We start from the raw sequence: 24,939 nt of genomic DNA, 5'->3' as shown, positions 1-24,939 counted from the left end.
TTAAATGGGGTCCGTAGACAAACGGAATCAAATGTGTTAATCAGTCCGGACTGAGATTAGATCAGCCAGCAATACATCCTTTACAAAAAAGGAAAAAGAAAGGGAAAAAAGGGTGGAGTATCAGTCCGCTCGTCCAAATTTGCTACTTCTATAGCCTTTTTGAGCAAGTATATGAGGCTAGGAATAATCAATGTCTTTAAATTCGGGCCTAAGAGTGAACCAAAAAAATTTTCAGTTTGCCTGGTTCAATTTCGATTCAAATGTATAATAATTTTTTATTTATTTTAGCATTAAAAATTTTGAATAAAATTAAAATATTTATTTTAGATAATAAAAATTGGTTGAACCTCAAAATTTTTATGGTTCAACCGTTTTTTGGCCAAATTTGACGAATTCAATTGATTTTTTGGATTATTCATTGAATTGGATTGGAGGCATGATCCGTTCGTAGTTTGACTGGTCGAATCGGTCAATTCGATCTGATTTTCAAAACACTGGAATAATAGGAGATTATTAATATGTATTGCATCATTGAAAATAGAGAAAAATAAAAAAAAAACTCTTTATTTTTTTATATTTTATTTGACTTATATACGTAAGATAAAAATAATAAATTCGTCTTTTTTGCCTAATTTGAAGAATTCAATCTGCTTTCTGATAGAGACTTCTTAATTAAAAATAGATTTTGCGAAGTGCTGGGTTGGTTATTAGGGGCCGATTTTTTGAATTCTAACCCTAAAAAAATCAACAAGTCACACACTAAGCATAGCAATTTTATCAAATAATCAATCGAATTTTTATTTAACCTTATGGAATTAAAACTAGTTTTGAGAAAAAGAATGAAGAGGTTTAAATTTAGCTTTCTAAATTAGATAAAAGGAAAAGAAAAGCCAAAGTTTATTATTATTCCTCGTCTATAAATATTTAAATTTTTATGCCTAATACATCATAGATAGTTCGAACTGTATAGGAACAATAATCAATTTTAGCTCGGATGTTTTGTAAAGGAACCTTATCCCTTCTAATCCATTCGACGAGTGCAATTTCTAATCTCCGATTTTCTTTACTTTTCTTTCCTGTGGGCAATCTCGTGTGGAATTTTTCATTGCAATTAATTTGAATAGGATGATAACGTGCCTACAAAGAAGAAGAACATATAAACTTGCTCCCGCATGGGACGCGCAATTTCACGGCAAACTTCAAACAAGGTTTCGCATCTGAGAAAGATGAAGAAAATTTTTTGGGTTTTGTATCACTCTTGATGAACAAAATAAAGTCTTAAGAGTACTAATCATTCAAGTATTGCCAGTTTATCCAGCCAAAAAAAAAAAAAAAAAAAGATGGAAACAAAAAGGTCTGGGTTTCTTTTTATGCAATTCTGCCTAAGGCATATTGTTTCTTTTATTTTCTTTGAGAAAGGGCATCCATCCGAAGTCTATGGCCTTGTTCTCAATTACTTTAGATTTTACAAGATCTAATTATAGAAACTGATTATAGACAATAATTAGAATTAGCAAAAGCTGCTCTTTGGGTGATTATAAAATTTAGCTTTTTTAGTGATTAAATAATCTATAATTATAATACAGAAGCAATCGAGAATATCACAAAAACTAATTATTCAAAATCAGAATCTATAATTAGTTAAAATAATCAATTAATAACAAGCCCTATGTTATCTAAAATATATTACCAATTGTTGCTAGTTAATGTTCTTTTTTTTTTTTGTTTGTGTGTATGGGTTAGGAGTGCTGTCGAGTCGAGTCGAGCTCGAGTAGTGAGGCAAAATAACTAAGCTCGAGCTCGACCTCGTCAAGCTTTTAAAATTCGAGCTCGACCTCGAGCTCGACATCAATTTATGGAACTCGAGCTCGAACTCGAGCTCGAGTTTAATTAAATGTAATTAATTCAAATCAAGTTCAATCGAGCTTATTCAAGCTCAATCAAGCCTAATCAAGCTCAAGTAATAAAAATTAATATTTTATAAATAATTTTAAATAAAGGATATTATTAACATTTCACAATAATAAAAATTAAAATATATATTATAAAAAGCTCGATAGAGCTCGTCGAGCTCTCGAGTATCATATTTCCAAGATCGAACTCGACTCGATAGCTCTAACGAGCAACTCGAGCTTGGTCAACCGAGCTCGAGCTCGAGCTGCTGACCAAGTAGCTCGCGAGCTCGAGCCGAGCTACTTGGTTCAGCTCCAGCCCTAGTATGGGTCACCATGTAAATACGCTGTTTGGATTAGTTGTTTTTTGGTGTGTTTTTGAAAAATTTTACTGTAACAGAGTTTTTAGAGTATAATTTGAGATATTTTTAGAATATATTTTGGGATATTTTTTAAATATTAAAAAAATTTAGACTACTTTTTAGAGTACTTTTTAAAATTTTTTATAGTATTTGAAAATTTAGTTTTTGAAAAACTGATGAATCCAAACAGCTGTTTTACTCAACCAGAAATAATCCGTTCTATTTTAAAAAAAAAAATTTTGGGTCCCATAATTGGCCGTAATGAATTCTTTTCTATTCCTTCATTCTGGCATATAATTTACTTTTTCATAAATTTGATTTCTTGTAGTTTGTTTCCTCACAGCCTTATATATACTAATAATTTACTTATATATTTGTGTCTTTTAGCCAATCAAATAAATCCTGACGTATCATTTGACGATTATTATAGAATGGTGACGCTTAAACATAAGAGTTGACAATCGAAACCCCCCTTTTCTCCTAATAGGTGGCTTTTTGCTGGAGAAATGACTGTAAACTTATATTTGTAGACTCTTATTTTTTTTAATTATTTATAGACTCTATTTATAAACATCTTAAGGGAAAAAAAAAAAGAATTCTTTCTTTCCAAAAAAACGCGTGTTTTATAAACATCTTAATGGGACTAACAGATTTGCCTCAGTTAGCTTGGCCTTCAAGCATATCTGTTTTCTGACACGCACGCGCACGCGCACACACACACAATATTTCAAGGAAATGGGGACAACCGTTCCTGAAGGTTCACGGCTACGATGTGGCCTCAGAAATTTGTGCGGCTCAGATTACAGTATGTACCTCGATTTTCACGTCATATGTGGGGCCCACAAAAATTTGTTCTAAAGTTACTCCGTGTGTAAAGAAAGTTACGCGACGTGCAAAAAATATTACGCGCTTTTGGAAAATGCACAAACCGCCACAAGTACTGCAACCGTTTGTGCCCCTTGTCCATATTTCAACAACCCAACACACAGTCACATACTCCCTCGGTCTCACCCATTTTCTACAGTTTTACCTCTCACTTCCCAGTCCCAACTCCCTCAGGCCTTCTCAGTTCTCTGCTATCTCGTTTCTTCTTACTATTGCCTGAAAAATTTCAGGTACTAAACGATATCCTAAATGATATCATTTTTTTTATCCTAAATGATATCCTCCTCTCTCTTCGCTCAAACTTTGATACTAATGATATCCTACATTCATTTTTCATCTTTTTTTTTTTGGAACGATTTTTATGTTAATGATGCTTGGAATTCTGGAAACCTCTTGTTCTCCAGCCATTTAGGTTTTTTTCCCCTTCCGGTTGAAATATGAAGCACACCAGTAAAATGATTCTATTTGATTTCAGAGACAAGAAGTTTGTTCTTATTAAGCTCCACTTCCTCTGATTTTTTTTTTTTTTGTTTTTCTCCTTTGGTTTGCGTTTGCAAGCAAACATATGGATGCCTTTTTTTGGCTCTCATGAGTTCATTGCTGGGTCACTGCTTTAGCGAAGTTGTTTCTTAGATGGTCTTGAATGGAATATGTGGTTGGTTCTAAAGTGTAAACTATGGAGAGTGCTCCCCTATATTGATATTTACATTTTAGTGGTTTGGTTCGCAGAAGTGTGAACATTTGTTGGAATTGAATAGTGAACAATTTTGGATGTTTTAGAACTGCAGATAATTTATATACCTCACTAAACTATTGTACTATTCTTGTTTCCTTTTTTGGTGTATATAGGAAGTAAAATCGAATGAGCATTTGATGACAAACTAGGGCTTGTTGAAGACGAAAATTTAAAGAAATTCTACGTCCTAGTAGCAGTAGGCCGACACCTCCATTCTTGACCTGTGATGGCTGCTGTAGCTTTTTTTTTTTTCCAGAAACGATAGAGATTTTATTCATAAAATTAATGAGAACAAAACACATTATATGAGCAAGGGCTCAAGCTTAGACTTTACAAAAGTGGACTAAACCACTGAGGAGCATAGAATTCCTCATTAAAGTATACGCATAGCTAGCTTACTCAGTTTTTCACTGAGCCTATTCACTTCAACAGGTAGGCTATCAAATGAGCATTTCCTAAACATTGAGCTAAGATCTCTAATATCCTCCAGGTGAGTTGCCAGCCTTGAGTTGCTAGTAGCTTGATGTCGTAGCATATTCAGAATCTGAGTGCATGGCATTTGGATCTTGATATGTTGCCACCCTTTCTCGTTTAGCTTGCAGAGTGCTAGTTTGATGGCCAAAAAGTTGTCCAAAACAGCTGAACCAGTACTTCTCTCCTTCAGTATCCAAGCTGCACATTTCTGGCTCATGTTATTTTCTGCTGTAACTCCAATTCCCATGTTTTGGCCTTCTACATGTTGTCCCACCTCAACACTAATGTTTAGCAAATTATCCTCCTCCCTCAACCTTTCCTCATCTTCTTGTGCTGCTTCTGTTTCTGAGATGCTCATATGATGTTCCATCTGTTGCATTTGTTGATACTCCTCCCAATCCTTAATTCCTTTCCTAATAACTTCCATTGGATGTCTATCCTTCTCTTCGAATTCAGCTTCATTCCTAGCTTTCCAAATTTGCCAGAGTATTTCCACTGTTAGAGCTATATGTTCCAGTCCTTCCCGTCTAGTCTGTGCCTCCATTAACATACTCCACCACCTTCTAAAATCAGCAGTGTGTTCCTTAATTCCATCCCACTGGAGGGGTGCCATCTGCCATATCATTTGAGCCTTTGTGCAATGAAAAAAGATGTGTTCAACTGTCTCACTACTTTCTCCACACAGCTTACAAATCATGTCACCTTTGCCTATTCGTTTGTATATTGCTTCCCTACTCGGCAAGGCTTGGTTCAGATTTTTTCATATAAACAGCTTTTGTTTATGCTTTATCTTCAACTTCCATAGCTGTTTCCAGACTTTTTCACTTCCTCCTTCCCAGCTTGTCTCCCCCTTCACTTTCCTGTTTGTTTCCTGCTGCTTACCCTCCCTTGTAATTGCCTCATATGCTGATCTAACTGTGTATTGACCATTGGAACTATAACTCCAGGAGTAGCAGTCAGGTCGACCAGTTAGGCTTACAGGGATGTTAAGTATCTGACCAGCTTCTCTTGCGTTAAATGTCCTGAAAACAAGTGGTGAATTCCATCTAAAATTAGATATCAATTCACTCACTTTGCTAATCAGGCACCCTGTGGGTTTAGGGGACTCTAGCTTGCCTTCCTTACCATCCTGGATCCAAGCATCCTCCCAAATTCTGGTCCCCTTTCCATTTCCAATCCTCTTCCTTACTCCTCTCTTAACCTCTTCCCTGGCTCCCATCATACTTTTCCATATCCAGGATGAATTGCCTTTTACTTCACAGCTCAAAGGTGACTCCTTCTGATAGTACTTTGCTTTCATCACCTTGCTCATCAGCAGGTTTGGACTTGTGAGGAGCCTCTAGATTTGTTTACCCAGCAAGGCTTTATTGAAAGCTTGTAAGTCTTTGAATCCTAATCCTCCTTGGTTCTTTCCAGCTGCCATCTTTTTCCATGAGCACCAGTGTACTTTCCTTTTTTCATTATCCCCTCCCCACTAGAATCTTGCCATTAAGGCATGTATATCCTTACACAATTTCACTGGAAGCTTGAAGCAAGACATTGTATAGGTTGGCATAGCCATAGTAATTGCTTTCAGTAACACCTCTTTACTTGCTTGGCTAAGCTTCTTGTTGCACCAATTAGAGACAGTTTTCTGGCATTTGTCTCTGATATAGCCAAAGATTTGTTCCTTAGTTCTGGTTATGACCATTGGCAAACCCAAATACTTTCCTTGATGCACCCTCCTTATATTTCCTAGTTTGCTGCAGATTTCTTTTTGATTTTCATGTGCCACATTCTTGCTAAAGAAAACTGAAGACTTTTCCATGTTTATCATTTGTCCAGAGCCTTTTTCATATTTTTCCAATATCCTCAGCACCTCTTCAGCTTGACTTGTATCAGCTTTGCAAAAAATCAGGGAGTCATCTGCAAAGAAAAGGTGACTGATTGATGGTCAACTTCGGCTAATTTTCATTCCTGTCAGCTTCTGGTTACTCTCAGCTTGAGCCAATAGATTGGAGAATCCTTCTGAGACTAGTAAGAATAGGTACGGTGATAAGGGGTCACCTTGCCTAATTCCCCTAGAAGGTATCACATATCCTCTTGCTTCCCCATTTATATTGAAAGAGAAGGTAGCTGTTGTGATGCACTCCATGATCCAGTTGATCCATTTTTCACAGAATCCCATTTTGATCATCATTGCCTTTAGAAATCCCCACTCCACCCTGTCATAGGCTTTTGACATATCTAACTTTAAAGCCATGAAACCTTGAGATCCCTGCCTTTTGTTTTTGAGGTAGTGCAAGCACTCATGAGAGACTAACATTATCCAAAATTTGTCTTCCAGGCACAAAAGCTGCCTGATTTTTACTGATGCAATTATCCAGCACTTTTTTCAATCTGTTTGCAAGAATTTTGGATATGATTTTGTAAATGACATTGCAAAGACTTATGGGTCTGAACTGCTTTACATCAGTGGGGTTTTCTACCTTAGGTATCAGGGATATGATGGTATGATTAACAGCTTTGAGCATATGACCAGAATGGAAAAAGCTTTTGATGGCTTGAATTACATCTGTTTTGCGGATATTCCAGATTTTCTGGAAAAAGTTTGGGGTCATGCCATCAGGGCCTGGAGCTTTTGTTGGGTTCATGGAGAACAAGGTTTCTTTGATTTCTACCTCCCTAACAGGTTCAGTAAGTTTAAGGTTCATTTGGTCAGTGATGGTCTGTGATATTCCTTCTAGAACCATGTCTAGCTGTTCAGTCCCTTTACTACAGAAGAGGTCTTTGTAATGACTCATCACTTCTTCTCCTATCTCCTCTTCTGAGTTTGTCCAGTCCCCGTTCTCTCTTAGTAGTCTGTGAAGCTTGTTTCTCTTTCTTCTACCCTTCACACTAGAGTGGAAGAAATGTGTATTCCTATCTCCCTCCTTAAGCCACTGAACTCTAGATTTCTGACTCCAAAACATCTCTTCTTCATCATACGCCTCCTTCAGTTGCCTTTTTAGCATCTTGTTTCTCCTCTTTTTGTCATGGCAGTCAATGTCTTTCAGTTCCTCCAGTTGCTTTTTTACCTTGTCAATATTCTTCCTTGCATTTCCTTGAAACTGGTTCCTCCATTTGAGGATTTCAACTCTGCATGTTGCAATTTTCCTATGCACTTTGTACATTCTTGATCCACTTTGAAAACTGTTCCAAGCCTGTTTCACTACTTCTTCCAAACCTTCTTTTTTCAGCCACCTTCTATCGAATATGAATCTTTTTTTCCTTCTTCCTCGCAGAGGGTTAGAATCCAGTAAGATCATACTATGGTCTGAGCCAAAATTTTCAATGTGTTTGACTGTAGCTCTGTCAAATTGTTGGCTCCAGGCACTGCTTCCTAGTACTCTATCAAGTCTTTGTCTAATTTCTCCTTCTTGAGTCCATTGGTTGCTCCATGTCCACGGTTTACCTTCAAAACCCAAATCTACGAGACCATTTTGATGGATAAAAAGTCTAAAGTCCCTAAAAGAACCTTCCTCTCTTCTTCTGCCCCCCCCATTTTTCGTCATTGGATATAATATCATTGAAGTCTCCTGAAATCAGCCACCTTTGTCCCCATAGCACCTTCCTTCTCTCAATCACCTTCCATTGATTCCTCCTAATTTGATCATCAGTGCTAGCATAAATTCCTATGAACCACCAGTCCACATTAGCCTCAGAGTCCATGATATGGACTTCTACTGTGAAGGCAGTAGTAACCACATCTAGTACCTGCACATCATTGTTCCACATTACCGCCATCCCTCCTGCTTTATTCATTGATTCCACCACCACACTTTCCTCAAACCTCAGCTGCTTTTGTAGTTTTTCCATGAAAATTTTTCTATTTTTGGTTTCACACAGGAACACCATGTTTGGGGAGAGGAGGTTGCAAGCCTCCCTCAACTGGGGAATTGTCAAGGGGCTCCCAGCACCTTAACAATTCCACACCAGAGCTTTCATTTATCCATGGGTGACCAAGTTGGGCTGGTCACCTCCCCCTCACCTTGCATTACACAACTTTCTTGACCTATCTCCATTTTTCCTTTCTTTCCAATAACCTCAACTACGTCAACATCCACCATGTCTTCATCTACTAAATGAAACTTCCTTTTCCCTGCAGGTTCTTTATTAACCAAGAGGTTTTGTATCTGTTTCAGAGGTTTCCTCCTTGTGACTGGAGTTTTGGCCTGTTTCCTTGTCCTTGTAGATGTCTTCTGATTGCTTGTGTCCCCCACATTTTTCAACTATTCTTCTACTTGCATACTCTCAGTTTCTGAATGCTTTAAAAGTTGTTCCCCAGGATTCTCTAGAACCATGTTCAAGTTTTCTGCACAGGACATCCCATCCCCATCTTTCGTAGCCTGTTCCACACTTACTGTCCTTACATTCCCACTCTTCTCCATTTCTAACATCTTCCCTTTTTTCTTTTGCCTTTTCGCTTTCTCTTTCTTGTTCTTTTGTAGCCAGGTTTGTTCCCCCCTGACTACCTGCCACATTCCGTCCAACCTCCTTATCTCCTGTGTCTTTGATACCTTGTTGCTCTTTTTCTATCAGTTTCCCTCCTCCTATCCTTGGCACCAGTTCCCCATCTTTGAATCCCCAACGCTGTTTGTTGGGAGATATATTAACTGGCTGTCTGCCTCTCAATTCTTTCTGAGGTGGCATCTTCCCCCCTCCTGCCCTAAGCCATGGCCCAAATTGGTTATCTACCTGACCTTTCTCCACTTGAATACAAGCTGTGCAATTTCTTTCACTATGTCCTATTTTTCCGCATGTATAGCAGAAATCTGGGCACCTTTCATACCTAAAATTTACCCATTTCACTTTTCCATCCATTTTAACCGTGGTACCTCTCATAAGGGGTTGAGATATATCTGCCATCACCAATACCTTAATGGGCCTTCCTTCCTTACCTCCCTCTTGAGGTATTATAACTTCCTTTGTTTCCTGGAACACTGAAGCTATTTTTCTCCCCACTTCTTTCGAGATCCAATGAACTGGGAGGTTTCAGATTTGTATCCATAGTGGGGCGATGTTAAAATCAGCCGTTCCCTCTTCGAATCTTTCAAACCAAGGCCTAACTACTAACATTTGGCTGTCGATGATCCATGGCCCTCCCTTAGAGATCCTGTCTCTATCTTTGTCACTGGGGATAAAGAACTGGAAAGTATTGACTCCTACCTCCACAACCTTCAAACCTTTAGGGTATCCCCATGCTAAAGTAACAAAGTTTTTCACTCCCACAAAATTTATAATTTTTTCACCTTTTATCTTCCCTACCAGGCTTTCTTCACATTCCTTGACGCTCGGTCCTACGTCTCCCAGGTCAATTTCTGTGCCACCCAACTCTTTTGTTGATAGCACGAATTTTTGCAAAATCTCTGCTATCTCCTCAGCCATAGAGATCCAGCTATGTTTCTAGATAAGGAATATCACTGACCAAGACACCTCCAGGTAATGAAGCAAGGGTTAAGTCTACAAAGCAGGGTTGGTCTAGCAGAACTCTAACACTCTAGGTATGAACATTCCACTGAAGGGAAAGCAGTTCAGAGAAACGGCTGGACAGAAAATGGATTTGAAGCGTACAACTGCATCAGTGCCCTTAAAAACCAGAACAAATAAAAAGACGAAATTTGGCCTTCTCTTTTTTTCTTTTTCTTTATTTAAATTATATTTTTAACCTTCTAAAGCTGCAGTTGAAAGATGAAAAAAACAGAGTGCTCTCTCCGGTCCAAGAACAAGAAGGAAGCAAAAAAATTTCGGAATTAACCTTTTTTTTTTTTTTTTTTTGTAATGCACAAGATAAAAGCGAGGGAAGAGAGGACCTCAACAGGAAACGCAGTAAAAAAAATTTCAAGAGTACTTGCAATACTAGGCTAGATCCGTATGGTAAAGCTTTAAAGTTACCTGTCTGAGCTTTGGAGACAGAGGTTAGTGGAAATCCTACCAGACTGCTTTGATTTTTGGCTCCACCAATCCGAAACTGAAAATAAATCTTGTCCGTTGTCTTTTAATGCTTCTACTTAAATTTGTCGGAATCTTTAATGTTTGTAGAAAGTTTTGTATTCTTGCATATGGGTTTGAAGTTGTATGGTCACTCTGGTTTCAGACAAAGTTACTCAGAAGCCCTTCCAGGGAGGGAGATCTGCACACTTCCCAAAAGAGAGAAAATTTTGAACTCTCACGCGGCGGGAGAGATTTTTCTATGGCTGCTGTAGCTTGCTTTTGTGGTTTTTTAGTTGGGTTAATATCAGAAACCTCCCTTGAGGTTTCTTCTAATCACATCTAGTACCCCCCATGTTTTTGAAATCACACTTAGCACCCCTGGCAGTAGGATGTGACAGGTTGTCCTGATCAAAAGGTGAGAAATTACCCAAAAACCACCAACACCAGGCAAATTTTTAAGCGGGGAAATGCTGGAAAAAAATAATGAAAAAGAAAAATTATTGGAAACCAGAAAATAACAAAAATGCCATTGTTTTGGCGCACAATTTGAGCGCCATTTTCTGCATATATAACCATGATAACCATAAAAGCTTTCACAAGTAAGACAACTTGAAAGGTAAGTTGTACTTCTTTTTTTTTTAAACTCAAAATTGCTTATGTGCTGGTAGAATTAGGAAGAGATTGCTGATGATTAGTTGCAAATTAGTGCAGTGATGAAGGAATATAGAACCTATGTAGTTGAAAGCGTCGTTTTTGGGTGGAAGGAAAAGTTCGAGTGCATTTGAAGTCGTGGATTTTCAGCTTAACCTTCAATTTTGGATTCAACAAAACAGGTAAGCTTCACAGGCTGTCCTTGCATATTAAATTTGAAAATAGTACTCTTGATGTTTTTGATCTTGTCAAAATGAAGCCATGAGTGATTGTTTTTTTATCACAGAGAGCAGCTTTTGTTGTGACCATGTGATATTCGTTGATTTTGACTAATGTTATGAACAAGCTAGCAAGTTTATGTTATGGATATTGACAAAATTGAGATCTGATACTATGTTCCGTAGCATATATGATGGTTGTTTCAATAGAGTATTTATGAAACTTAGAAAATAGCTTCAGCCAATGGCATGATCATGGTGATCAATAGCTATGTTGAGTGGTTGTTTGATATTGCACTAGAAATGTTGAAAACTTTCTTGTGTATTGCTCAATAATAGTGCATTTAAGGGTAGAAATGCTCTGATGTATACATGAACATGCCTTTTTCTGTGTGTGCTGTATTAATCTTGCAGTGAGTAGGAACTAAAAAATTTCTAAATTGGGATATGTAGGATGGCATCTATGGTTGCTCATGACATTGTTATTCACTACTTGGGAAAGGCTAGTAGAATTCCCAACATTGATCCTGATAAGTACTCGTACATCGATCTACTTAATGATGCATCTGAAACGGCATTGAATGCTATGCCTGGAAATCTGAATTTGCTACTTCATATGAGATGTTTGATCCCTAAAACTGAGACCTTTATGGAAATAGTTGATGACAAATCAGTGCTTGAGATGTTTAAAGTCCATCAAAATGATCTTGTTATCAACTTGCATGTGTTTGACATGGACATAATCCCAGAATTAGAGGGTAATATGCATGATGATCAGAATCCTGAAGCAAGCCAAGAGAACTTAGGGCCTCAAAACAATGCATATCAAAATTTGGCAAATAGTGAGAATGAGAGGGAAATATATGACTCTAGCTCTGATGAGTCTTGGAAACAACCAATGGAGAAGGACTTAGATGACATGTTGGATGATGAGAGATTGTCACTGTCATCTACCGACAACAATAACATGGACTTTTCTGATTTTGAGGAACATGAAGATGCTGCAATTGTACGTGACTCTGAAACAGATGATGAAACTGATCCATTGAAAAAAGTGATGAGGTCCAAAATGTGGATATATAACCCTAAAGAAGAAATAGAATTTCAGAAAGGACAGTTATTTACTAGTGTTGGTGCTTTCCGGGCATGTTTAAAGGATTATGCCATTGAGAAAGGATTTCCATTGGTGAGGGTAAAAAATGAAAGGACTAGATGCACTGCCAAATGTGGTTCTGAGGGCTGCAACTGGAGAATCCATGCATCCCCTGTTGCTAACACAACTATATTCATGGTAAAAACTTATAATCCAGAGCACACATGTGTCATGAGCAGGAAAAATACTGAAGCAACATCTGATTGGATGGCAAAGAAACTGATTGCTGTATTGAGAGAGCATCCAGAGATGTCAACTAAGGGTATAATAGCTGAGATGAAGAAATTTGGTGTCGAACCAAATAGGATGCAGGTATATAGGGCCAGAGACAAAGCATTGGATGAGATTGAAGGTTCGCATGCACTGTCATATGCAAAACTCCCAAAATATGCTATATTGGTGAGGCAATCCAATCCTGGTAGCATAGTTAAAATTCACTTTGATAGGCCTAATATGCTGGTTGAACCTAGATTCTTGAGACTCTTTATCAGCTTCAAGGCACAAAAAGACGGCTTCCTTACTAGTTGTAGGCCATTTGTAGGATTTGATGGATGTCACCTAAAAGGTTCCTTTGGTGGTATGTTGCTCACAGCTGTTGCTTTAGATGGGAACAACAGCTTGTTTCCCCTTGCTTTTGCAATTGTAGAGTGTGAGAATAAAGAGACATGGAGCTGGTTTTTTCACTTCTTTGAGCATCATTTTGGACCATTTCCGAACAATATGCCATTGGCATTTATGAGTGATAGGCAGAAGGTGAGTTACTTATTTTCTTTGCAAGAAAATATTCCTGTTTTGTGGTGGTGCACAATGTCTAAAATGATTTCATTGTTAATGAACTTTGCAGGGATTGAACCTTGCATACGAAGAAATAGTTCCAGCAGCTGTTGGTAGGTATTGCTGCTGGCATATATACAACAACTTCAAGCTCAACTTTCCAGGATTAATGCTTAGGAGATATTTCTGGCAAGCAGTAAAGAGTTTTGATTCTATTGGACACAATGAAGCAATGGACATCATTAAGGACCTGAACATTGAAGCTTGGAAGTACTTAATGAAGATTCCAAAATTTGCTTGGGCTAGGCATGCTTTCTCGATTGCTATCAAGTGTGATCATGTGACCAACAACTTCACAGAATCCTTTAATGCATGTGTTGATAATTTAAGAGGAAAAAGTATACTTACACTTGTTGAAGGATTGCGAAGGAAAATGATGAACAAGTTGCACAAAAGGTATCAAAAAGCCACAACATGGACAGCTGCTGTCACTCCTAAAGTTGTGAAGAAGTTAAAGGAGATTGGAAATGCATCAAGGAAATGTGAGCTAATGATGGCCAGTGAGTATGTATTTGAAGTAGGAGATGTTGACAGGACATACATTGTGAAATTGGAGGAAAAGGAATGTGATTGTGGGGTATTTCAATTGACTGGGCTTCCTTGCAAGCATGCTGTATTAGGGATTATTTATAGAAGGGAAAGTCTGGTTAAATACTGTGATCAAGCATTTTCATTAGAGATGTACTTGAAATGCTATTCTTCAATGATCCACCCAATACCACATGAGAAAAGATGGCCTTCAATGGAGAATGTGACACCAAAAACACTATTGCCACCACTACGTAGGAAGGCACCAGGAAGACCAAAGAAAAACAGAAAAAGAGGACCTGATGAAGAACATGCATCAGTTCATACACAAAGGTCAACCACATTAAAATGCTCTAAGTGTGGTTTATTTGGCCACAACAAAAGAACATGCAAAAGAGAACCAGGAACCTCTACAAGGACCAATACTAGTTCTACTCACGGGGTAATGCTTTTAGAAACTGAAGTTTCTACTTTTAATCATCGCAACAATATGCATAGTGCAATGATATGCATACATTTGGAATGGTTATTGGTACTTTGACCCACTTGTGCATCTCCTTGCAAGCTGCAATGGGTTTGTAATTTTATCTATATGACTAATACTAATTTGCTTATAAACACCTTACACGGGGTGATTTATGAGGTACAATCAGTTTACAAATATGTACATTATGTTAGATCTTAATTACTTGATTATGTATATCTATAAAAGGTAGTGTAATGGTACGCATAATTTGGAATGGTTATTTAGCCCTTTGATCAATTTATGCATCTCCTTATAGTAGATGTGTAATTTTGCTTGTATGAGTAGTCCTTGCTTGTTTATGAGTACTTTACAAGGGGTGATGTATGAGGTACGATCAGTTTACAAAAATGTACATTATGTTAGATGTTAGTTACTTGACTGTGTATATCTATAAAAGGTAGTGCATGTATACGCATAAATTTCGAATGGTTATTTAGCCCTTTGATCAATTTGTGCATCTCCCTATAGTAGATGTGTAATTTTACTTGTATGAGTAGTTCTTGCTTATCTGTGAGTACTTTACACAGGGTGATTTATGAGGTACAATCAGTTTACAAAAATATACATCACGTTAGGTGTTAGTTACTTGACTATGTATACATATAAAAGAAACCAAATTTGTCCTGATAATCACAAAATATTAGCTAACTTGTGGGAGCTAGATAATTATATGCTCAATTTTGAAGTTGTTACATTGCAGGGTGCTCTAAGGAGAGGAAAGCCTAGTAGAGGCATAGCTAACACGGGATTGGCAGGGGCTGTGCTTTGGGTAACTAAGTTCAATCTGATCATCTGATCATGTACCAAAGTATATATGTTGCACATATTATTAACTTGTTTATCATGTCTTCTGTGATCTAGGATCATGTACAAGGAAATGTGCCAGTGGTTGTTTCAAGTCAGGGGAGTAATCCAAGTTTTCGCCAACAAGATGTAGCTGTCAATGTGCAAGTTAATTTGCAGGCTAGCACAAGCACTTCTACTAAGAGGGTAAGCATTATAATGTCATACATTGCTGCTGCAAAATTCAGAACTAGTGCACTACTGGAGTAATTTAAAGTTTTGTTGCAAAAAAGTTTAAATTGTTCTTTTCTGATGCAAAGAGGAAGGCCTTCAATGAAAACCAATGCTGCTGTAAACAAGCAAGGTATAATTCCCTTTGTACCAAATGCTCAAGCTACTCTAAATGGTGGATCTCAAGCTGAAACTTCTGTTAGCATTAATACTGCTACAATAGTGGCCTCTAACACTATTACCAGCAGTTTCTCTATGATGTTTTGAGAGTGCTAAAGGTTCCCCGCAATCCTTGCTTTTGGTATCTGAAGTAGTTTAGGTACTAGTCTTCTTAGCTCCCAGCAATACTGAAGCAATGTTAGCTTTTATGGACAATTTTTTGATAAGTGGTGCAATGTGCATCTGATTTATATTTCCTGCCACTTATGGTGCTGTTTGACTAATCTTAGAACTACTTGTGTATAGTTTTGTGCATTGCAATCCTCACCATCTAAACAACTAGTTGTAGATGGTGTTTTTGTTCAGAATTGGATTGCAATATAAGGCTTACGTATCATGTTACTAGACTGATCCAATGTAGTATCATGGACTATGTAATTAGTGGAGAAGGGGAAGGGATGGTTACTGCCGTTAAAGGAAGTATAATTACTCGCTATTGTTCTAGTGTTACAACGTGTACAAATGATGTTACACCGTGTGGGACGGTTACTACTGTTAAAGGTAGTATAATTACTCGTTGTTGTTTTAGTGTTACAACGTGTACAAATGATGTTACACCGTGTGGGACGGTTACTAATGTTAAAGGTAGTATAATTACTCGCTGTTGTTCTAGTGTTACAACTTGTACAAATGATGTTACACCGTGTGCAAAATGCACACAAGCTTCCGGAGTGCAAACGTTCCGGCCCCAGGTCCATAATTAGTTATGCATCTCTATATCGCCAAAATCTCTGATAATTAGTTATAACATTCTTTTTATTACACTTTTACACCCTTAGCTTCTAAATTAATATCATATGCCTATTTATTTCTATTTTTATCTTCTAAAATTTACTAATCATTTTGGGCTTTGGGTAAAAGTGGAACAAAAATAAAGTCTCTCTCCTACAATTCATTTTTTACTACCATTTTCAAATAGAAGGGCTGACAAGATACCAAAGTTGTCATTCCAGGGGTGCTAAGTGTGATTTCAAAAACATGGGGGGTGCTAGATGTGATTAGAAGAAACCTCAAGGGAGGTTTCTGATATTAACCCTTTTTAGTTTACTCTCAGAAGAACTCTTGGAAATTGGAATTGTGATTTGCTTTGTGCCCAATTTCTTTGAAGTTGCTCTGTTCATGGTATGGAAACGCATCGGAGCTTCACACTTATAGAGATGACTGCTGGACGTGAATAATTTGATGGTTTCTGATGTTTTCGAACTGCACAAGTTTATCTCATTAAAATTTTCTGATTTGCCTATTCTTAGAAAATGGACTCTGCTGATTTTTTTTTTTTTTTTGGGTTTAAATCTTGCTGTTAGAATGTCAAAGAAGAATAGTATACCCACATTAATTCTGTACGAATGCTTATCACCTTGTTCTAGTTTATATTATTTTTCAAGCTATAACTCTATTAATTCTGTTTTCTTTTCAAAATCAAGCTCTCGACCAGTATAGCTCTCCACGGACACTATTGATGCCAAGAATACCGAGTTAAAATTCGCAAGTCTATTAATGAAAAAATATCCATGATATCATTTTATTTTGGTCACTTGTAATTTTTAATTTCTTTTTTGGATCCGGCAGGTTACTTTAGGGATTTTGGAGTTGGTAAATCCAGCATTATATCACGTTTTGTGAACCAATTTGTGGACGAAGAATTCCCTGATGTTGATGTGAGCAATTTTAGGCAGTTAGTAGTTTTTTCCGGTATTTAAAAAAATAAAAAACCATTTGAAATTGGTTGATCATGTTGTTCATTGTAATATTAGAGGGCTATGCTGGGAGATGACTCCATCCTGCGAACCCTGGAGGTGGGCGGTCAGGGCAACTATTCAGCAGTCAAAGTGAGAATATTTCACACTAATTCCCAAGAGCGTTATGGGGCCTTGCCCGACTCCTATTGTAGACGGGCTGCTGGATGTATCATTGTCTATGATATAACTAGCAAGGTAGATTTGCATTTGGCTATACACACACATATATATATGTGTGTATGTATGTATGTATGTATAGTGAGTAGCTAGTAGTTAAGAAAACTTTCCTTGAATTGGTTTATCAGGTTTCATACGAAGGGGCCAAGACGTGGGTAGAGTACATGAAGCGTGCAGGTGTAACTTTAGCAAATATCCTTCGATTCAAATTTCATCTGTTTGACTCCTTTTGCTTTTTAACCCATTTTAATGCTACTACATTCTATGCTTGTAAATTTCAATAGCATCCAGATGGGATTTTGCTCTCCCTGTCATGGCACTCGCTGGTAATAAAGTGGATTTGGAGGATAAGAGACAAGTTACTACAGAGGTAAGTAAAATATTGTAGTTGCATGTTTGTATGAACTCTGTAATCTTCAATTTGATAATCACATGGTAAGAAGGCCTGAATGCGTACGGAAGATGGATACTAAAGCTGATGTTGGCTTATACAAAATGTTGCTTGGAGGATTTCTTTCTTTGTGAATGATACAATTCTTCGTTTTAAGTTTAAATCATTCAGGTAGAAGTAATTACTAAGATCCCTAAAGTCAAGAAGATATTTAAAACTCAATTGCATGTATTACCTGGATGTTTCTTGCTGTGCTTTCTGAGATCAAAACAACGACAAAAACCTTCATTGAATTATGTCAACAAACTCAGCTCGTTCCGTTGAAATTGTTGGAAAATGTGAAAATCACAGACCATATGCAACATCTCAGAAGGCAATTCTTCGGGTGTTCGTTATTCATGCTTTTGCAGGATGCAAAGCTTTTTGCTGATCAAAATGGTCTGATTTTCATGGAGACTTCTGCCAAGGTTGAGACCAACATCAAGGAACTTTTCTTTAAAATAGGTATACCACTTTGCTTGTTCTCCCTTCTTTTTGACATGTTTTAGTTTAGTCCACTCCAGAAGTTTTGAGTCCCTTTTATTTAATATTCAGCATCACGACTCTCTGTATGTAACGGAATTGTAGTTTCTGAAAGTAGAGAAGATCCGAATCTAATTTCTTGACATATTCTTTCTTTAATTATCCAAATAATGAAATTTGCCCGTAATTTGATTGTTAATATGTCGTGCGCAGCAACGACGCTCGCAGCTCAACCTGTTCATGCCGAGTGTGTTATAAACCTTGGAGACCCCTGTCCAGCAGCAGAACCATCAAAGTCATTGACTAATGATCATCATCACAGCAAGCAAGCCATAAACAGGCGAACAACTGATTCCACAATTCATTAGCCATGAATTACTCTTGCTTTACTAAATACTTCTTTCAGAGCTTGAATTTACACACCCGCATTATGGTTTTACCAAAACCCCGCGCGCCCAGGAGCACAGCTTCTCCTTCACCATGGAATTAATTGATATCTCTCTGTTTTGTTTCTTTTTGGTGCATTGCCTTTATGTGAACAGAAGCATAACAATAAGAACGGCAGTTGCCGGGGACTTACGACGTAGGCAATTGCAGCATTTTTGGGGTATAATCCGGGAGCTCCTTCAGTTCTTCTTCCATAGAAACAAATAGAACAGCTAGTCTCCAATCCAATACACTAAACACTAGATCAAAACTTTGGTTTTTTCATTCAAGCCCATTAGAATTAGTTATGCACCTTTAAGTCAGACAACTAGTTAATTTTACAGCTTAATTTATTCTTTTTCTTTTCAAAAAAAAAAAATAAGCTTCACAAATACGAAAAAGGAAAGGAAAACAAATACAGAAAAAGGGAAATACTAAACTCCTAGAACTAATTAAGTGATGAAGTTGGGTCAATTTGCCGCACGCTCTTCTTCATTCTCTTCACGTTTGGTTCTGCTTTCCATTTTTGGTCAAATTTGTTTCTAAGTTTGTAAGACAAACTTCAAAAAGTCCGCCCCTTTTTGCACCCTTGCCATTTTCTTCTTTCTTAAACTGAACTCACGCGCACGCGCACGCGCACTCTCCTTCTTTTGGTACGGTTTAAACTTTGTTTTCATGATAGAGGACGACAAGTGTTTCATCCTTCAGCCCTTGAATAAAAGGAATTTTTTTTTTGTTCTTTTAGGAAATCGTCAATACAGTTTGGTCTTGCATATGTAAATGCAATTATCTCCAGGTTCATGTTCATAAACTCCGTCGTTATTTTCATTCTCTCCCATTTTTTCAATAAAATATAATAATAACGAGAAATCTTTTGAGGGCACATGATGTTTGGACATTTTACATCAGATGTTTCATTTCATAGATAGGTATCGAGAAAGTCAGACAATAATGTCAAAGCTTGGAAAAGAATAGTATGCGTTTCTTTAAAGAAGTGCGTGGACGTAATTGTGTAAAATCTGTAGACATGAAAATGTTTGAGGAATCTGTTCCTCAAAAGCTTATAGAAAAGCAACCGAAGGCAATATTTTGGCATTTTAACTTTTAAAGAGTGCTGCACCCTTTTAAAGGTCTTTGTTCATTACATCAGCTACTCGACAAAGAGAAAACCAAATCCACCAGAGCCTTGACCTTTCATTCTCTCCTACTTCCGTGTGGCTTCTGTCATCATCATCTCTCGCTTCTTCATGATTTATGCTTAAATGAAGGAAATTAAATCAAGCAATTTTATTATTTAGTTTCCTAATCCTTTTTGTGAGAACCCGAAAATTTTTCTTAATTTTAGGCATTATTTTATTTCTTTGCACACATTTTCGGTATTTTCTTTATTATATTAATTTTCTAGATATTTTTATGAGTGAATTTAGTTTTTAAATCATTTTTCTAGTATAAGTTAGTTCCTGAGACAATAGTAGTGTATATTACACGTGGGACTCGCTAGCGCATTTTGTGCAATAAATTTGGACAATTAGGGTAAGTTTGTATTAAGGGACATTATTTTACCGGGTGTTAGGAAATAATTAGAGGTTAGTTAGATTAATTAGTATTGGAAGATAAGAGGATGAGATAAACATTAGAGGTGCCACGTGTCGCGTTACTATTCGAAGGTGGACTTTGACCAAATCTTTCTTACTTTTCCAAAACTAATTTTGACCCAAAATCATCTCCATTTTCTTCCTTCTTGGCCGAGCTTCTTAAGAGGAGAGAATAGAGAAACCTTCAACTTTTGTTTTCCATTTCTTGCTCACATCTTGAAATCCAACCACTAAAATCTCAAATTTATCCATAAAAGTGACTTGCTAAGGAAGATTAAAGGCATTGGTGGAGTGATTAGTGAAGAAAAAGCACTAAGCTACCTTATCTCTTGTGGTTCTAAGGTACTTTGTCAAGAAATTTCCTCTTTGATCTTAATAATGGTAAATTAGTGGTTTTTAGTGGCTAAATATGCTATTTTGTGGAAGATTTCATGGTTTGAGGTAGAGCTAGATAAATTTCAGATTTTATTGGTGATTTTTCTGTCCTTATACGACAATTGTTGGTTGGCCATGGAATGATAGCTTGATATGGTGTAAAATGAAGCTTTTATATGTTAGTTGTGGTTGTTTGCAGAAAATTTCAGTTTGTAGAGCAAAATTTTAGTTTTAGGGTTTCTATTTAGGGCTTTACTATGGTTGGTTGTTGAACTTTTGATTGGCTAAGATTGAAGGGTATTGTAACCCTAATGAGGTGTGTTGAATAGCCTATGATTTGTATGTGTACTTGTGGTTGTTTTAGATGAATGTAAATGGTTGTTTGTAGGATGGAAAATGTGAAATTTAAGGGGAAATGCTGTCCAAAGTTTGAGGATCTTGGGTTCCTTTGAGTTTAGATTGAGATTGGGTAGAAATGAAAGGTTTTGGGCTTGTTTATGTTTCTAGCACTAAATGTTATTTATTTTCCCTTCCAAGCTAGATTTGGTCTTGCATTAGTAGTTCATTGAATAGGTATACGACTCGTGTTCGAGTCTCAATTGTTGTTTCTTGCTTGTTTATAGGACGTGCCAGTGATCCGAGGCATACGTCGGAAGGAAACTTGTGAACTTGTTTACTTAAACTGGTGAGTGTACCATTGCGTAATTTAATGTTTAAATGGTTATTTGACCTTGAATCTTTGGACTGAATGACTGTGAACTCTGTGCATGAGACGAGAGTATACTTTATCACTCTCGTTCTCTTATCTGTGTGACTGTATACTATATAACTGTGAATTCATTACTTGTGCATGGTTTGATATCGTTTGGGACTGTGTCCAACGACTTTACTGTGATATCTGAGCTCAAACCTCATTGGTCGTTAATCGGGTCGAGCCGGCAAGGGCCTGATCGATTAGATAACGAACCATGGATTTACTGTTAGTCGAGTGGAGTGTTATCTCCTCGACCTTGTGGTATACTCGAGTATCGCCCTCTCTGTTTCTGTGAAGTGTTCGGGGCCGGTAAGGGAAATGTTTGGTAGAAGGTATTTGGTGTAAAGTGGGATCTACGGTCTTGTTCGTTTCTTCAAACATTAATGGTCTGTGATCAAGTACTGCAAATGGGGAATTGGCTCTTGAGAGCCAACTGTATCTTTTTACTTCTGGTTTCATTATGGTGTACTTTTTTGTGTTTGATGGCCATGTATAACTGAGTATGTATGTACCTATGAATCTTGGTTGTGTGAATTGTTGGTACCTCATTTGGCGTAAGCTCACCCTCGTTATCTTTGTTTTCCTTACAGGAACTACTTTTGGAAATCATGATTTTGAGACATGAGTTGAGCAAGTTAGATATTCTTTTGTTCTTTTGTATAGCTCCTCGACAGTTGAAAATTCTAAATGTATCTCAATCCAATGATTCCTTTTGATTTGTAATCTTACCAACGTGTGTATATAAAAGTGTTTACTCATGACATATGCTGTATTTTCTTGAAAATGTACATTCTCTAGTATTAGATAAAGTTTACTTGCACTTGGTTGGATTTCGGACGAGTGCGGGAGTTGAACGAGAAAGAAGAAAAATTTGGTGGGTAACTGTTTACTGAATCAGGCCGAGTATCTGGCCAATTCTTGGCCTGATATCTGGCAGGATTCGCAGGGGATTTTGAAAAAAAATTGAGTTGAGCTATTGCATCAAATCTGGCCAAGAATCCGGCCGGGTATCCGGCCAGATATCAGCCGAATTGTGACGTGTCAGTCACTGTTCCATTTCATTTTCGTTTTCGTTCTTCGTTATTCACGGTCGTCGAAATGTTTAAGCGTCGTACTATCATTTGGAACGTTTTAGCTTGTGTGTGATTGACTTAGTAGTCCTGACGAGAGATGGGCAGGCAGTTCGCTATCCCTTAGGGTACGCCCTAGGGGAAGGTGGGGTTGTCACACTTTTAGTTTCTTTTTTCAGTGCCTAGTTTTGATAAGGTATAGTTTCCGTAATTGAGTCCAAGTCCGAATAGCAATGAGTCAAGTATTAGTCCAACTCCTAGTCGGTTTTGGTTGATTACTCCCTTGGTTGGTCTATATATATAGCACTACTGCTAGCATGTTAACACTGGAGGAGGGACGGCTCCAAGAAATTGGTAAGAGCCTGATGAGAATTGTGAGAGCCGTGAGCACATGAGTGAAAAGGTCTCCGGCTTGTCTTTTGTTGCTTTTGAGATTTGGTTTAATATAATTATTGAGGTTTGATTGTGAGTTTATTTCTTCTCCTCTTCCTACGTATTTTTATGTGTGCTAAAATTGCTTCCATTTTGTGTGCACGCATATTTTTCGTGCCAATATTAAATGATCCTTTTGACCAATCATCCACTTCACCTTCACCTATCTATTTCCTTGTGGTTTGCAAGCCTTCTCATGAAAGAGACTTTTTTTTTCGATTAAATGGGATTGAATACGAGAAGACAACAAATAAGTAGTATTTTCCTTAATTAATGGCCGTTAAGCAGTTTTCTAGCTAATGACGGGAAGAGCTGGAATCTCTTTGTGTCTTGGTAAACTAGAATGGACTGGCTATAGTATTGGCCCACCGAAGGATGATGCATTTGCAGTTTTGGAATTGGTTATGCAATGAGCTGTGTTCTTAAACTTTTAGTTATATTTCTAATAGACGAGGAATAAATCACGGTTCAATGATGAGTAACAAACCAAGTAAAGTAAAAAACATAACGAGAAAAAACGTATATACCAATTGCACATTCCTTATATAAAAATTGTTATTTTAGAGTTATAATTAACATCGTACTTATGCTTAAACTAATAAAAATGATTTTTTTTTATTTTATAAAGTGAAGTACGTAGTATTTCACATTGGGATAGCATTTTAGAAATTTGAAGGAAGAGAGATATATATATATATATATATATATATATATAAATATGTGAATTTAGTAAATGATAGGGGTCTAATGTAATAGAACTTTACAAAATTATCAATATGAAGGGAGCAAATAAGTGTTTTTAAGAAATTGAGGAGGACCAACAACGTGTAAAAGTGAAAATTGTGAGGACTCGAAAATTTTCTTATTTTATCGAATATTACTGGTTTATTTAAATGTTTATTCACCTGTTTTTTCCGAATAATTTATTTCAACCATTTTAAATCCATTTGTATGGAACGATGTCTCCCCTATGTTTTAAAACATTCCGTTAGCAAATTTAATTTTTTGGAGGTTCGTTTAAGTGAGGAATAACGAGTTCACGTTCTTCGAGGCAATAATTGAATCGAGAGTGTAATAATTTTGGAGAATTAAGAATGATTAATAGTAGATTTAGAAAAGTTAATTGAGGAAGTAGAGGTGAATGAGTCCTAATTAAGTTTATACCGCCCGCGCGTCGAAAATTTTTCGAAAGACGCGCTGGTACAAATTAATTGGTGATTTGAGAAATTAATACTAGACTCGTGTGAGGGCTCATGTTTTTATTTTTAAAATAGTTATTTTTATGATTAATTACCCAAGTATTAGTTAGTTATACTATCGTTATAAGAATTTCTTAGAAATTGCACTTTATCGCGCACAAGTCGGATGTTCTCGTTTTCGCGCGCGTGTCTAATTGAGGGACTTTGGATATTTATTTTTAGACTATTAAGAGTGAATAATAATAGTGATAAAGGAAGTGCATTAGAAGTTTAGTGTACAAGTGAAACAAATCCGAGAGGAAACGGGCACGAAACGCGCGCGCACGCGCGCTAGTGAGAGTTGACTTTTGTGCCAAAAAGGCCACCAACCACAAGCTTCTCCAAGAAGCTTCACTATCAGATTTTCACTCTCTCTCACCCTCTCAAAGCTGCCGAAATCCTCAAGCCAAGAAGGAGACCAAAACCCTTCATCATCTCACTCAAATCTTGCACCATTTCACCTCAAATTTTGCACACAACTTCCATAATACTAGAAGAACAACTCTAGCTAGGTGAGGAGCTTCATCCAGCCGGTTTTTTGGAGCACCTAGTGACCGAAAATTTCTGCTTTATCATCAACCAAGAGGTGGTAACCATCTAACCTTCTAAACTTGATTTTTGTGAGTTAGATTGGATTGGGAAGCTTGTAGCTTCATGTGGGTAACTTTGGTTGGTTGAAAATCACTTGAGTGGGCTCTATCAAATCCCACAATGGACATGTTGGACTGATATGATGATTTTGGATGTTATTTATGTTGATTAAGTGCTAAACTAGT

The 24,939-nt window shown here is 37.1% G+C and overlaps 2 protein-coding genes across 2 annotated transcripts; one reads left to right on the top strand and one right to left on the bottom strand.

The window, feature by feature from the left end:
- Window positions 1-5,823: 5,823 nt before the first annotated feature.
- LOC113752206 lies at window positions 5,824-6,573 on the bottom strand. The gene is made up of 2 exons (XM_027296335.1): window positions 6,396-6,573; window positions 5,824-6,254 (listed from the first exon to the last, which is right to left on the bottom strand). The coding sequence occupies exons 1-2, from the start codon at window positions 6,571-6,573 to the stop codon at window positions 5,824-5,826; spliced, it is 609 nt and encodes a 202-aa protein (XP_027152136.1).
- Window positions 6,574-15,809: 9,236 nt separating this feature from the next.
- LOC113752205 (ras-related protein RHN1-like) lies at window positions 15,810-18,075 on the top strand. Its single transcript, XM_027296334.1, has 6 exons — window positions 15,810-15,945; window positions 17,014-17,102; window positions 17,199-17,378; window positions 17,489-17,537; window positions 17,645-17,730; window positions 17,923-18,075. Exons 1-6 carry the CDS (start codon window positions 15,810-15,812, stop codon window positions 18,073-18,075), a joined length of 693 nt encoding a protein of 230 aa, XP_027152135.1.
- Window positions 18,076-24,939: the final 6,864 nt, after the last annotated feature.

This window comes from Coffea eugenioides, chromosome 11, assembly GCF_003713205.1.
Source record: "Coffea eugenioides isolate CCC68of chromosome 11, Ceug_1.0, whole genome shotgun sequence".
NCBI classification, from domain to species: Eukaryota; Viridiplantae; Streptophyta; class Magnoliopsida; order Gentianales; family Rubiaceae; genus Coffea; species Coffea eugenioides.
Note: the sequence above shows the minus strand (reverse complement) of the source record. Positions and strands in the feature narration are given on the sequence as shown.